Source organism: Rhinoraja longicauda, chromosome 20 (assembly GCF_053455715.1).
Source record: "Rhinoraja longicauda isolate Sanriku21f chromosome 20, sRhiLon1.1, whole genome shotgun sequence".
Lineage (NCBI taxonomy): Eukaryota > Metazoa > Chordata > Chondrichthyes > Rajiformes > Arhynchobatidae > Rhinoraja > Rhinoraja longicauda.
In genome coordinates, this window is record NC_135972.1 from 5,775,212 (window position 1) to 5,790,629 (window position 15,418).

A 15,418-nucleotide genomic window follows, 5' to 3' on the forward strand; every position below is an offset into this window, starting at 1 on the left:
TCATCCCTGGAATCAACTTAGTGCACTTTCTCTGCTCTTTTCCAATGCATGTAAACTCTTAAATAGGAAATTCAAAACTGTACACAATAGTTCATGTGCATTCTCACTGGCACCCTGTAAAGTTGTACAAAAAGAGCAGTGAGCCCGAGGATTGGAAAAATCTCAGAATACAAAACTCAGCAAGCAGATCATGAAATTGCTGTAGAACTTCCATGTGCAAAAAGGAAAAAAGCAAACACTAAGGAGGCTTTTTAGACAGGAGAAAGGAGAAATTACATTGGAGAAATAGAAATGACGGAGATATTCAATAAATATTTTGTGCATCCATCATTTTAGTTTAGTTTAATATTGTCACGTGTACTGGTTTGTTTTCGTACTATCCAATCAAAGACTATACATGATTACAATCAAGCAGTCCGCAGATAAAGGATACAACATTTAGTGCAAGATAAAAATCGGATAAAAGATTGTTCATAGAAGGAAAGCTCCCAAAGATAAGAGAACACCAGGTAGAGAATGAATAAGGAGTTGCAAAATGTAACTATAACTGTGTTTGCTATTATGCCATCGTCCTCATGAGAGTCACATTTGTATTAATTTAAAAGTATTGCAGAAATCATTGGAAATAAATATCAATAAATTCCCAGGATATGATGATCCCAACATTTTTGAAGAGCTGGTTGTAGAGAAAGTGGGTGCACTGGAAGGTACTTTCCAACATTCCACGGATTCTAAACTGGTTCCTTAAGATTGCAAAGTCGCAAATGAATTCACACCATATAACAAAGGATAGCAAACACAAACTCCCCAAATGTAACTACAAATCACATACATCTAATATTTTTAAGGTCCTTAACTGCAGCAGTAGTTCAATATTATTTGAGAATTAACTCCAAAATAACAGGTTGCGAGCTTTAGAGCGACACAATAAGCAAAAACAAATACGATCTCTTTTCATTTATATAACTGAGTTCTTACCTGAAAACGACCCAACTTCACTACTCCAGTTCCAATACGAGTAACTGCGTTTGCTGTTATGCCATCCTGCTGAGGGCCACATTTGTCTTCTGAATCAGCCGCACGATCATCAGGCTGAGGGACAAGACCTGGTAGGGAAAAGAGAGAAAAAGAGAAACAACTGAAATTACTTATAAATGGGATAACCAGACTCTTATTTTGGCTAATTAGATAAAAAAATACAAAAATTCACCTGTTTTTTAATAATTCTGCTAGATTATGGAAATAAATAAATTAAATGGGGAAAGACACTCTTCTGTTAATACTGGATTATTAATAATTGTTTTTGACTAATTCAAGTTTTGAAAATCTCATCAAGAAAATTCCATTTAGGATTATTTCACCTCATCCCCCAAAATCCACATCAGAGTTGCAGGTTTCATAAGTACAATGCTCAATCTTACAACCATCATCCCAGCTTTGTTGCATGGTACAAAGGAACAGTACCTCGAATCATCCACATACATCTTAAACACCAAGTAACTGATAACATTTTTCAATCACTGTACAAATGAATATTTTCTGAATAAGCTTTTGGCAAGTGGCAATAAGTTCATTGTAACTTTACATAATGTTGCTAGCCCTCAAGAGATGCCACTGAATAAATTTTAAACATGTTGTTTTTTTTACCTTCTGCAGACAAGCTGGTTGCTGTAAAACTCTGTGCAGAAGACACCAACGAGACATTCACAGGAACACCACTCTGCAAAAACAGAAGAAAAAAAATATTCATTGAAAATAAGCTGGTCCCATTTGTCTGGATTGGACCCATTTTTCGCTCAACTCATCCGATGCATGTACCCATCCAAATGCCTTTTAAGATGTTATAGTACTTCAACCACTTCCTCTGGCAGCTCACTTCATCCCCTCATGTTAATAAACAGTTCGGATGACGGACATTTTTTTACGAAATAGACATTGATTTGGAAGGACGGAAACAAAGCCATAATTTAGAATGAAGATCAAAATGTTAACAGAAACTTCAGTAACATGTAAATACATCCCATCAGCTTCCTCTTTCAACATGTTCCTGACTTGGTGTATTACCCAATTTAATAAAAATTAAAATGACCAGAAGACAAATTAAGTCTATTTGCTTGCATAATGTAGCAAATCTCCAGGGCTACCAATTTAACAATAAAACACATATTATTCAATCCCATTTTCCATAAATAATTTCGTAATTAAAATCATATTAGCTTCCCAAATATTTATTTTCACGCAAAAAAGTAGCCCAAGCGATTAACCATCATGTCAGTTGTTTAGTGTTCAACAAGGCCATTTACTGTAACCTTTGCCTCTGCAGAATATGGTAACGCTACAATCACATTATGCCCGAATGTAATCTGCAAGTTAATCAAACTTTACTGTAGATCAAAAAATGCTGAGAGCATTCCCCAGCCTTACATGTTAACTATTTTTTTTTTTTACAGTATGGTTAGGCACCATATTGCCAATACTTTGTGATTTTATGTCAAAGTTCCAGTATCTTCAGTATTTTGTTGTTGGGGCATTGCAAACTAATCTTTGTGCAATTTTTTTTCCAGTTTCTGCTAAACTCCAGATTTTCATAACCTGTGATTTGATAATCCACAATACAGCAGGGACTTGTACAATCTTCCCAAGCTGCTCCAATCATTTAAAAACAAATTTGTGTACTGCAACTACTTTCATTGACGGTTAAACACATTACATTGTTCCAATGGCCCAAACATAGTCAAACTGCCTCTGATAAAGTTGATAATTTAAACCACATGATCAAAATTTGAAAAGTTGGCCAACTAATAGCTTGGCACTCACCTGCACTGAAGTAAACACAACAGGTATGTTTGAAACAGTTTCTGGGCTCAGGGCCCGTCTCAACTGGGCATCCAAAGTGTCCAAAGGCTGTTGTGACTGAAGAACAACAAAAAAAAGTTATCTATGGACTCAAATGTATAGTGAGCACCGTCTCCCAAAACAGGAACTTTTATCATATAATTATTTTAACTCAAGTTCCACTGCAGTTGCAAATGAAACTTCCTGAACAAATCATCTTGCAGGGCAAAGAAATAAACTTCCCAAATTAAGTGACTCAATTAAAATACAAAATTACTGATCAACTTCTCTTCCTTCTTGAAGTGCATGATTGAAACTCAAACTGCCTGGCTTGTTTGTGTTTGTTGCCAGAATGGTGACTTGCAGGATAAGTGAAACAAAACTCTAAGTAAATAATGCACTTGATTAATCATGTGCTGCCTAAAAGGTAGTTTGAAATCACTAAAAATATTTGTCAAGCTTCTTAACTAGTGGTCCATCTGCCCATTTGGGCACAAATATATTGTGGGCCAAACAGAAATCATACAAACACGCAAGCACTAGGAAAAATTTCAACATATGATTGAATGCACTCTATTGATACTTATTGAAACTTAGGAGTTCTAATATACACCAACAATCCAGATAAATTAGACCATGCTTATAACTGTCAATTTTTGCTTCAGGGTTTAGTACAAGGAAAAAAAGGTTAGGAAGTAACTTGGCTGACAATCCATTTTTCAAATAACCGCAAATAAATCAAAGAAAATAGTTCCAGGAAATAGGACGCATTAAATGAACAATCACCAAAGGTGAGATTGAAGATGAGGGACGTTTCGGGTCGAGACCCTTCTTCAAGAAGGGTCTCCACCTGAAACATCACCCATTCCTTCTCTCCTGAGATGCTGCCTGACCTGCTGAGTTACTCCAGCATTTTGTGAAATAAATACCTTCGATTTGTACCAGCATCTGCTGTTATTTTCTTACATTACTTGCAGATGAGGGAAGTACATAATAAAATTAGAATCAAATGACTCTGACAATTACCTGGTTACAAAGGGAAGGAGAATGAGAAGGAAGAAAGTCTGATGGAGACTGCAGGGATCAACTGATTCAACATATGAAGGATGAACACTTAATATTTAATACATTGGGAGATAAGGAGCGACAAGAGGCCAGCTTGGAACAGGCAGAACTCAGCTGATGATCCTATGTACTAAATGAACCATTAACACTGATTGGTAGCTCAATTAACTATACTCAGCCATTTTTACCTACCTTCCAACAAATAAACTAATCCATAAAATTGATGGTTTGAGCTCTCCAAAACCACTGGCTACCACATGCATGTTAAAAGATATTTTGTGAACAGTAATGTTCAATGAACATTCGCTTGCATATGGACTGATGCCATATGTTCATCCATATTTGGTGAACAGAAAATAGAGAGCAATTTAACCAAACTGTGTTTTATATTGAGAGGTTTAGCTTGCACTGCATACAATAATTAATAACTTAAATTAAAGGATTAATAAGCAAGCCAAAAACATGCATCAGATAATTTTCAATCAAGAGATGAATCACATGCAAAAGACATGGCATACAGAGTAATAAATTTACAAAGAGCACATTGGGTAATATTATTGCACCTGGGTTAGTGAAGGTCCTGGAAAAGGTGGCAACTGCTCAGTGGGTGGAGTGAGAGCCTGTTTTAATTGTTGGTCAAGAGCTTCCGTACTTAGCTGTTGCACCTACAAGTAATGAATGGGAAGAGGAGTTGCGTCAACTAAAGCCACGTGTGAATGACTTATCAACTATTGGACTTAAACGATACTCCCATTGTTTCACATAACATTGTATACTCCAAGTTAGAGAAGGAAGTTAGCATTTGAATATACAACATGGCATTCAAACAAAACAATTTCAAGTAATCCGTACAAAACGTTCAAAGTATATCCTGGGGTGCAGTTTTGATGGTTAAATGTTGTAGATTCTTTACGACCTTCATTAACTTCAAAATAACAGCACTTTGTATGAGGTTTCTATATGTATGCAACTCCGAGAGTTCTGTTGAATTGGTTTTAAATGTTGTTATACTTCCTTAGAGGATGTTTAGAAGAACCAATGGCAGACACCTGACAATAAGAACCAGGGCTGCCACCTTTTACAGAATGTTACACTATAAATAAAAAGGTGTATGTGGTGAAATAGTTGAATACTGTGGTATTATTGGATGAAGAGGAGGAAAGGTTAAAAACAAAGATTCAGTACAGTTCAGAGTGGCATTGCAATCTCAAAAGAGAATGCTTACATTAATTCACTCAAAAATGTTAATAGGTGTTTTTTAAAACTTCAGTTATTATTCATTATTATTCACACTCTCTTATAAATTTTGCATACATTTTTATGTGCTCTGGGTCAACTCACCATTAACCTGCCAAGTGGTGGTTTGGATGGTGGCGTGCCTGGTCGCCCTGTTGAAATGACACTGGGCATAGAAGGAACTACTGCTGTATAACTGGAAGGAGTCGAAGGCTGCTGCATAGTCAATGGAAGTCCTGTAGGGCCAAGAGGTAAACTGGAAGGAGGTATGATAGAACTTGTGGTGGTAACTGGGTAGGATGGGATATTGGCCGTTGAAATTCCTGGGATATCAGTTATTTTTCCTGCAGCAATCAAACTCTCAATTGTAGCAGACTCTGCATTTAATCCCATTTCCAAAGGTGCTGAAATGTGAGGACACCCTCCAGTGCTATGTTCACTAAACAACGAACGAAGCTTTTCATCCAATGTCTTGATATCATCAATGCCAGTGCCTTTGGTATTCAAATCGATGTCGACTTCAGAATAATGAATATGGGGTTGATTTGGAAGAAAAGCTGTTTGAGGTTGATTATGAATCAGTGTTTGCTGTACAGAAGGAACATTGGAAACAGGTTGTGCAGATGATGTGCCTGGGGCAGAGAACTGGGTTGCCAGAGGCACAGGCACACCCACAGTATGAGGTAGGGTAACATTTTGTGCACTAATTGTTTGCACCACAATGGACTGGCTCACGGCAGACTGAATGCCACATGTGGGTGGTAATGATGTGGAGACTGCCAGAGTCATGCCATTACCACCCATCTGCTGACTTTCAGCTTGGGTTGTACTGGACAAAATCTCTGTCTGGCCCTGCAATGTGCTTAGTGAAGTTGACGATTCTGGCAGGCTGACCACAGCACCACCGCAAAGTTGTTGAGAAGCTTGCAATATCACCGTCTGAGTAGAAGATGGAGAAACAGTGGTTGAAGACCCTCCACTGATTGCAGCTCCTCCAATTAAATGTTGAACCAGGTGTGACGTTAGCGGTGGAGATACAGAGCTTGAAGCAGGATCACTTGTAACAGGGCCTCCAATTATTAGCCGACTTGGCTGGGATGACTGTGGTGGAGATACACAAGTTGGAACACTTATATTAGCAGAGGTGCCATCAATTGACTGCTGAGCTGGCTGCGAGGTTGGAGGCAGCAAGATAGTATTGGAGGTAATTATACCAGTAACGGTTTCATTAGTTAATTGTTCAGCAGGTGGTGATTGAACACTCTGCACCTTGGCCTGAGATCCAGAGCCTGGAATTAATAGACTAGCTGGTGCTGAGGATGACACCACTGTTTGTGTATTAACTCCTTGTCCAATGCTAGCCATTTCTAGATGTACCATAGAAAATGGTGAAATGGTTTGGTTGAAGACAGGAGGGGCAGTATTAGGGCCCTCTTGAAATGCTTTGTGCTTTAAGTCAGAAAAGGCTTGTTGCAAACTCACTGAAGAAGCAGAGTGTGACAGGTTCAGATTGTGACTATGGGGGACAGCTGTAAAACAATGAAATCTCAATTAGAACAAATAGGATGCCATATGATGAATTCTAAGCACAGCTATTTTGATCTATTTACAATTTAAAGAACCAAAGTTCCCAACAAGTGGATATCTGTATCCATTCAAAAGTGTCCTAAACCACTGGTGTGGATGGTGTTCTATACAAACCAGCAACCTTAAAAGCAATTCACTTTTAATCACTGTGGTCGCTTTTGCTTCATGTAAAGATGATTCCAATCGTTTCTAAACCCAGCACTTGTTTTAAAGCATTAGTACCATGGGTATTTAAAGGAGAATCTGTTCATGTTATTTACACAGACAAGCAGAAGGCATTGAGCAGAAGGAGATACAGGGTAGAGACAAAATGCTGGAATAACTCAGCGGGACAGGCAGCATCTCTGGAGAGAAGGAATGGGTGACGTTTCGGGTCGAGACCCTTCTCCAGGAGAAACAAGGTGGGCCATTGATAGAAGTACTGAATTCATTGGGGAGTAGAGATTATGATCATGTGGGAGCCAGTGGATGTAGTGTATCTAGACTTTCAGAAAGCCTTTGTTCAGGTGGGAGATTGGTGAGCAAAATTAGAGCACATGGTATTGGGGTTAGGGTGTTGACATGGATAGAGAATTGGTTGGCAGACAGGAAGCAAAGAGTAGGAGTAAACGGGTCCTTTCAGAATCGCAGGTAGTGGCGAGTGGAGTGCCGCAAGGCTCAGTGTTGGGGCCGCAACTGTTTACCATATATATTAATGATTTAGATGAAGGAATTAGAAGTAACACTAGCAAGTTTGCGGATGACATAAAGCTGGGTGGCAGTGTGAGCTACGAAGAGGATGTTAAAAGGTTGCAGGGTGACCTGGACAGGTTGAGTGAGTGGGCAGATGCAGTATAATATAGATAAATGTGAGGTTCCTTGTTTGGCGGCAAAAACAAGGAGGCAGATTATTATCTCAATGGTGTCAGGTTAGGCAAGGGGGAAGTGCAGTGAGACCTGGGTGTCCTTGTACAACAGTATTCACTTAAACTGGCGTGCAGTGATTTGTGATATCCCCGTTAGGATCGCACCTACACACATCTTAAAAATAATTTAATGGAATGGAAAATAGATACAAGTTTACTGAAGGTACAAAGTTAAATGGTCTGTAAACCAAGTCTACGGATTCAAAGGAATGCTAATCAATTGCATGAACGAAATTGACTCATTGAGTTCAGTGTTGGAAATGTGAAATTCATTTTGAATTTATGAAAGACATGTCAGTGTATTTGAAAATTGCAAGAATTTTGGAACTGTGGAGCAGAGAAATATAATGCTTCATTGGCTCTTGCATTCAACTACTGCTTTATTTAGACACAGCTCAACCTTACTTTTCTGAAAGCTTCCCGGGATGTTTGTAAATGTGCATTTTCATAGATGGTTTCTCATCAACATTTTTTCAACTTGATCTTTAATTTTACATGGCTTTTCTCTGAAATATTTGTTATCTTGTAATCGTTTGGACAAATTTAAGTAGAAAGCATTTTAGAATAAATCATAGATCTGGAATAAAGTTTGGACTCTTGAAAAAGTCTAATCGATCCGAATAGATACAATATATTCAAGGCAGGCACGGGTTATTAAGACAGGCACGGGTTATTGATTGTGGACCATCAGCCATGATCACAATGAATGGCGGTGCTGGCTCGAAGGGCCGAATGGCCTCCTCCTGCACCTATTTTCTATGTTTCTATGTTTCTAATATCCAATAGAAAATAAAGGATTACCCTGCAGTTTCTAATTGTAATCCTACATTCACTAAATGTAACTATCTGCTGCAGTAACTTATGTCTTAAAAATTATCTTATACCCAGCAAGAAAATGAAAATGGTTCTCCTTTCCTGTATCCAATGGCAGTACCTGTTGAAGTTTCTTTAACTGAAGTGACACCCATACTTAATGTTGGTTCACGTAATCTGCTCTCGGGAACTGGGCTGACAATAAATCGTCTTCCAGCTGAATGGACCACTTGCATTGCAGAGCCCACCTGTGTACCTAAATGTCAATACACAAAATTTAAATGTAATTTTAATACAATTCTTCAACTTTTATAGGCCCCGTTAGATTTACTGGAAAATGCCAGAACTGCACAAGCTTCTAATCATTAAGATTACAATATCAGAAATCAAGTTGCCAGTTAAGCACAGTGAATGAAGGCAAATAACATAATTGCAATTTAATACGTATGGAATGTGAGAATTTGCAGTCCCTCTGATAAAATGAATTATATGATTACATGGGGGGGTGGGGGAGGAATAGACTCGATGTGAGGACCTTCTCACTGTTCTGTGTGTGCACCCACCAAGAAGGGGAAAAGAGGGGAAGGGAGGGGTCTATACGACTTAACTGCCTGCCCCTCTTCCAAGGTTACATTCACGCCAGGGTGATCATGGAGAGATGCATTGGGTGTCCACAGGGTGAATGGAACTCTTCTAGGGACTACAGTGCTTCCGAGATGAGAAAAATGATACTTTGTGGCTAGTTTTACTTTAAAGCAAACAAAAAGTGATGTAGAATAACAGCTTGGGAGTGAATGCCGAAAAAACTGGGGCAGTCCACCAGAAGGGTAATGGTTAGTCTCAGATTATGCAAAATCTTGTAAATACACAGCTTTATCTGTTCTGAATGCAAATTTGAATCTCAGAGTCCAACATTTTCTATTGAATATTTGAAAGCAGTGATTTGCTGGGTGCCTTCCTTTTTACATCGCTGTCACAAAGAATCTTTCATTGCTGAATGATGTTCACACTGGAATGCTGACAAAGCTAGTTTAATTATATGTATCATCAATTTTACTGTAATTCATTTTTTAAAGATTTCTTTCAAAAAAAGAAACAAAGGTGCTTACCTAACTGAAGTGGAACAGATATTAGAGTTTCTTGTTGTCTGTATTTGCCTTCTGCATTCTGAAAATATATGTTATGCATACATTATCCATTGGTGTTAATGAATTCCTACTCTCCTGTGAAAACTACATGCCAAGACTCATTAGCTTCTGCTCATCTACCAATCTTAGTGAAAATGGGGCAACTTAAAGATGGGAGACTGCAAAAGACTCAAAGGTCATCAAATTGCAGACTGAGCAGATCAGAAAAGGCAATGGAAATGGTCTCAATCCTTGAGACCATTGATAACAAATCTATTATTTTGGCCAAAGATCAAATAGTTAAAAAATACAAGCTAGCAAAGTGGAAGGGAAAGCAAAATGCAGATAATTTAGAATTGTGATTTATGTAATATTGATTACTTGAGAATGAAAGGAAACCACACACTCCTAAACTGTCATAAAATGCCATATAACCATTTCCTTTCTTAAATTTACAATTAAATCTGCCTGCCACCCTGCACTTCGCTTGTTCCTCAGGGACGTTCTGGGAGTGGATACAGAAGCTTAAAAGCTTGGATGTGCGGATTTTAAAACAGCTCTTCCCCACAGCTATTAGACTCCTCAACTAAATCAACATTATTCAGTTATTCTATTATCGTACTTTTATTTTTCACAACTTCAGATTGCTTTACAATCTTGCACTAAAAGCTTCATGTGAACAAGGAATTTCATTGCACCCTTGGGCAATGTATATACGTGACAATAAACTAATCTGAGAAAGTCACATATTCAGATTGCTGAATTTCAGTTCAAAACATAATGGAAATTATGTAGGAGATGGCAAAACTTCAAACATTCACTATTCGTAGCAATTTCTGTTCTGGAACTAGCCAGTCTGATGCGTAACTTAAGGCTTATGGAGGTAAGCGGAAAAAGATACAGAGCATCACAGATCAGACAAGATATGTAGTTTGTTTGTGGGACATTGTGTACATAATACATTTCATTATTTGCAATTTTATATTCTCAAAAGGAATAACCAATTTTCTATGCTGGAGTAACCCAGTGGGTCAGACAGCATCTCTGGAGAAAAGGAATAGATGATGTTTCGGGTCAGAACCCTTCTTTAGACCTTTTTGTCAGTCTGAAGAAGGGTTCTGACCCGAAATGTCACCTATTCCCTTTCTCCTGAGATGCTTCCTGACCCGCTGAGCTACTCCAGCATTTGGTGTCTATCTTCAGTATAAACCAGTATCTGCAGTTCCTTCCTGTACATTTAGTCAACTTTCTATTTTGCATTTATGCCAATCCAATATACTATATCCACCAACTGTGCGCAGTAGAGAACATGGCTGCATTACGTTACTAATTAGTCAGGCATGATGAGGAAAGACTTTATACTATTACATTAGATGGCCGGGTCAACATCCATTAACAATCGTCATGCTGTATTAATCAGTTCTCGGATTCTAAGTAGTTTCTTTAAAAAATAATTTGTTACCTTGTCCAGACAAACTGGCATTGATGGTTTAAATTTATCGAAGGTTTTCAAGCAAATAGAAAAATATTCAACATCATACCTGTGTTTGACCAAAGCAAACATCAACCTGGGTTTTTACAGTCTCTAATCCTTGATCGCCTTCTGGTTCCCCACTTGGATCTTCACTCAACATTTCATCAGCTTTTTCAATAATTTCCCGTACTTGGTCAATAAACGATTCCCTCTCAGTCTCCAAGATAAATTCATTTTGAACCTGTATCAGGAAGAACTATAGATAATTCTGACAATCTAATTTTATGTTCTAATCAAGTCTGATTCAATTGTATCCTTGGAATTTAGCATTGCAATTGGTATTAGTGTAGGGACTTCCAATGCAAATTATTACACAGGACTATGGCTAGGAAAGATTTAGTGGGATATGGGCCAAACGCAGACAGGTGGGACAAGTATAGATGGGCATCTTGGTTGGCATGGGCAAGTTGGGCCGAAGGGACTGTTTTAAGCAATTTAAACAAATCGTACTGAAGATTATATATGTGCATGGATCCACAAAATCATGCAGCAGAAAAAAGGATGCAACTCAGCCCACTGTATAAAAGCTCTTTGGTAGAGTCATCCAAATAGTTCATCTTCCTTTTCTTTTCTTATATCTCTTTATTTCATCACACACACGCCACATCTTTATCCAAAAACCTTTGATAGTCATAATGCATTTGCTTTAACCACTGTTCAAGTACATTCCACATAAGCTACTCTAGGATGCAAACATCCTGGAAGAGCTTTTCCTTCTGTTGCTAATCACGTACATTTGCTTCCCCTGTCTTATCAACCTTTCTACCGCTAGAAAACAGTTCCTTCCTACTTACCATGATATAGAGTGACAGTGTGGAAACAGGCACTTTGGCCTGTTCTTCTATCACTAAAACTCTCATCTTATATATTTGTGTTTGTGGATAGATTTGTTCTGGAAATACAGCCAAATACAGATTTGTTCTGGAAATACAGCGATAGCGCAACAATTTCGGGCCCACCCTACTCACCATTCCCCCGCGGTCTGAATAAATTAAGTTGTGTTACTTTTTAAAAAACAATGAACTTAATAAACTTTAAAAATGTGCTCCCCCCCCCCCCCACCCCCACCGGGAGGACCGGCGCCCGTCCCGGCGTGCCCCACGCCTGACCTTCCTCCTTTGGTGCAGCGCGGCAGCAAAGGGTCAAACAAGATGGCTGTCACCGCCGACCGCTGCAGGAGAGGTTTCGGGTCCATGGCTCACGCTAGCCGCGGTGAGCGGTTCCATCTCCCCTTCCCTGACCCCCCTCGCCCGCTCATGGCCCCGGGGGACATTCCCAAGCCGGCAACGGGTCCACGGATCGTCAGTTGGGGGAGGGTTACCGGGCCTGCAGGAGAGGTTGGTGACCGATTGGGAGAAGGGGAGATGCAACGTGATCTGGGTGTCATGGTGCACCAGTCATTGAAAGCAAGCATGCAGGTGCAGCAGGCAGTGAAGAAAGCGAATGGTATGTTGGCATTCATAGCAAGAGGATTTGAGTTTAGGAGCAGGGAGGTTCTGCTGCAGTTGTACAGGGCCTTGGTGAGACCGCACCTGGAGTACTGTGTGCAGTTTTGGTCTCCTAACCTGAGGAAAGACGTTCTTGCCTTAGAGGGAGTACAGAGAAGGTTCACCAGATTGATCCCTGGGATGGCGGGACTTACATACGAGGAAAGACTAGATAGACTGGGCTTGTACTCGCTGGAATTTAGAAGACTGAGGGGGGATCTTATAGAAACATATAAAATTCATAAGGGGTTGGAGAGGCTAGATGCGGGAAGATTGTTCCCGATGTTGGGGGAGTCCAGAACCAGGGGTCACAGCTTAAGGATAAGGGGGAAGTCTTTTAGGACCGAGATGAGAAAACATTTCTTCACACAGAGAGTGGTGAGTCTGTGGAATTCTCTGCCACAGAAGGTAGTTGAGGCCAGTTCATTGGCTATATTTAAGAGGGAGTTAGATGTGGCCCTTTTTGCTAAAGGGATCAGGGGGTATGGAGAGAAGGCAGGTACAGGCTACTGAGCTGAATGATCAGCCATGATCATATTGAATGGCGGTGCAGGCTCGAAGGGCCGAATGGCCTACTCCTGCACCTATTTTCTATGTTTCTATGTTTTCTACCCATGTCATTTTACTCTACAAAAACTTCCTATTCATTGAGTATTCACCCTAACATTACTCATAATTAAATTAATGGAATATATACTTTATCCAGTCATAAATGAACAATCTTCAAAAAGCTATAAAAATTGAATAATTTGCAAAAGTCGAATTTCCATAAGTCAGGTCATCTGTAACTCAGAGCTCTTGCATTGTAAACTATTTAAAATTGCACTTGTAATTTAACATGCTTTCCACAATAAATCTTACATATTTGTCAACATCAATTATTAAATTTTAAGCATCGAGTAATTTGTCTACTCACCATAATAAATGCTATCTCTACTGGATTGTCACCATCTAAATCAAATTTAAAGGTAACCATTTTTCGATTGTGCGTTTCCAACTGACATTCCACAACCCGATCTCCTTTGTTTGAAACCTAAAAATCAGTGCAATTTTGCATTTTATATTTAATATGCAAAACATTTCCAAGACATTAAAAGTCATTCATTGGTAACTCTTCAGTTGATATTCAAACCATCACATACAGCAATTTATTTATTTTTGGAACAAAATTAGCTGAAACAATGATTGCTTACATTAAGAATTCGTAACTTTGGTCGAGATGTTTTTTCATGACGTGAACGACTCCTCACAGATTTCCGATAATGCCGTTTTGCTGATCTCCCTTCATGTCTTCCACTTGCTGGAAGGCCTTCATTTCCACCACTTGCTGGAAGACCTTCATTTCCATCACTCATCCCTGAAGCAACATCAGAGTGGGCACTGAAAACCACAAAAAACAATCAACTCATCTCGAACATGTGTTTTTCAAAGTATTTTGAAATTCACATCACTATGTTTGGAATACAAGTAGTTCTGCTATAATATGTGTTTTCCCACCCAGAATTGGATACAAAGCAATGAGGAACTAAGACCCACTTGAAAGTTACTTTGGAAATTGGCAATTGGCTGGTGGTGGGGGGGAAATAGTACTGGGGGAATATTCTGTTTACATACGACCTCCCCGCAGTATCAGACACCATCGTCTCAAGAACACAGCCCGTCACTTTCACCATGGGAGGCCATTGAAATTGCAATGATTTTCTATTGACAAATGTATCAGAGAATTTAGTATTTTTAGCTTGCAGTAACAAAATTAATCTTATAGCTATTTTTTTTAAAAGCTGCTTTTAAAAATCCTGTAGTAAAAATAAGTTATAGCAAGTCTCAAATTCTCCCTTCCCCCTTTTTCCACTGACTTGATTGTTATAATGCGATTTTCTGTAAAGCAAGCTTTCATAGGAACAAAACTGCCATGTTACAGCAGAACTACCCGTACACAATACAGATCAGAATCAGAACATATGCATTTATTTTCATTTCATTTGAATCGACTGTTCTGTTAAAGCATTTGTGCTAAAAGCTTTAATTTATTAATTTTCTTTGCTTCCTGTCAGACTTTCACCAAGCACACACGTATTTTAATGTATCTTGACATTTTTTAACCAATATCATGCCAAAGTATAGATTCGCTGTTTTAATGTTAAACAACACACCAGACAATGATTATTTGTGCTGTCATGGGGACACAGAAATCACTAACAATGCCAGCATTTATTACCATTCCTATTTGCCCCCAAACTGAATGCTGTTAAGAAACAACCACATTGGTGGGTGCAGATCGCCAGACAGGGTAAGAATGGCAGATTTTAACCCCCCAAAATTATGCTAGTTAACCAGATGATTATGACAATCCAAGCTACATTATTTATTTATATCTAATCTCCTCAGCTGCCATGGTGGGATTTGAACTCCTATCCCTTGATCAATGTCCATAACTCTTGCTGCAAGCAAAACAATTTAACCATCCCTGGGCAAGTGTCTCTGTTTTTTCTAATAAGTTGCTATGATGGAGACAATCCCCATCCAAACAAATCACAAGAAACAAAGTGGCTAACATAACCTTAAAGATGCAAACCCCACAATTGAAGTCCCATCATACTCCCTGGCAGAGAAAAAAAAATCACACATTCCATATTCTTAATTTCACATCTGGAATTTTTTTAAATTATTTAATTATATATTATAATAAAATATATTATTTAAAAATACATTCACTTTGCACAGCTGAAGTGAATCACAAACCAATTGCACAATGATATGCCTGCAACTCAGTGAACCTTCGTGACATGCACTGCCATACAAAATGAAACTTGATTTTTTTTTCTTGAA

General features: G+C 38.7%; 1 protein-coding gene across 12 annotated transcripts in view; it reads right to left on the reverse strand.

Annotated features, from left to right (window-relative positions):
• Positions 1-15,418, reverse strand: part of LOC144603520 (serine/threonine-protein kinase WNK1-like) — a 109,492-nt gene that overhangs the window by 17,718 nt on the left and 76,356 nt on the right. For 10 of the 12 annotated variants that reach the window (XM_078416818.1, XM_078416824.1, XM_078416822.1 and 7 more), the window contains 10 exons: positions 13,783-13,969; positions 13,506-13,622; positions 11,110-11,283; positions 9,551-9,608; positions 8,563-8,697; positions 5,242-6,665; positions 4,464-4,565; positions 2,818-2,913; positions 1,648-1,720; positions 979-1,106 (listed from right to left, as the gene is read on the reverse strand). In XM_078416818.1, the coding sequence (XP_078272944.1) occupies positions 979-1,106; positions 1,648-1,720; positions 2,818-2,913; positions 4,464-4,565; positions 5,242-6,665; positions 8,563-8,697; positions 9,551-9,608; positions 11,110-11,283; positions 13,506-13,622; positions 13,783-13,969 (2,494 nt within the window). Of the gene's footprint in view, positions 1-978; positions 1,107-1,647; positions 1,721-2,817; positions 2,914-4,463; positions 4,566-5,241; positions 6,666-8,562; positions 8,702-9,550; positions 9,609-11,109; positions 11,284-13,505; positions 13,623-13,782; positions 13,970-15,418 lie in introns of all 12 variants that reach the window. The other 2 variants (XM_078416819.1, XM_078416821.1) reach the window with 2 other exon arrangements.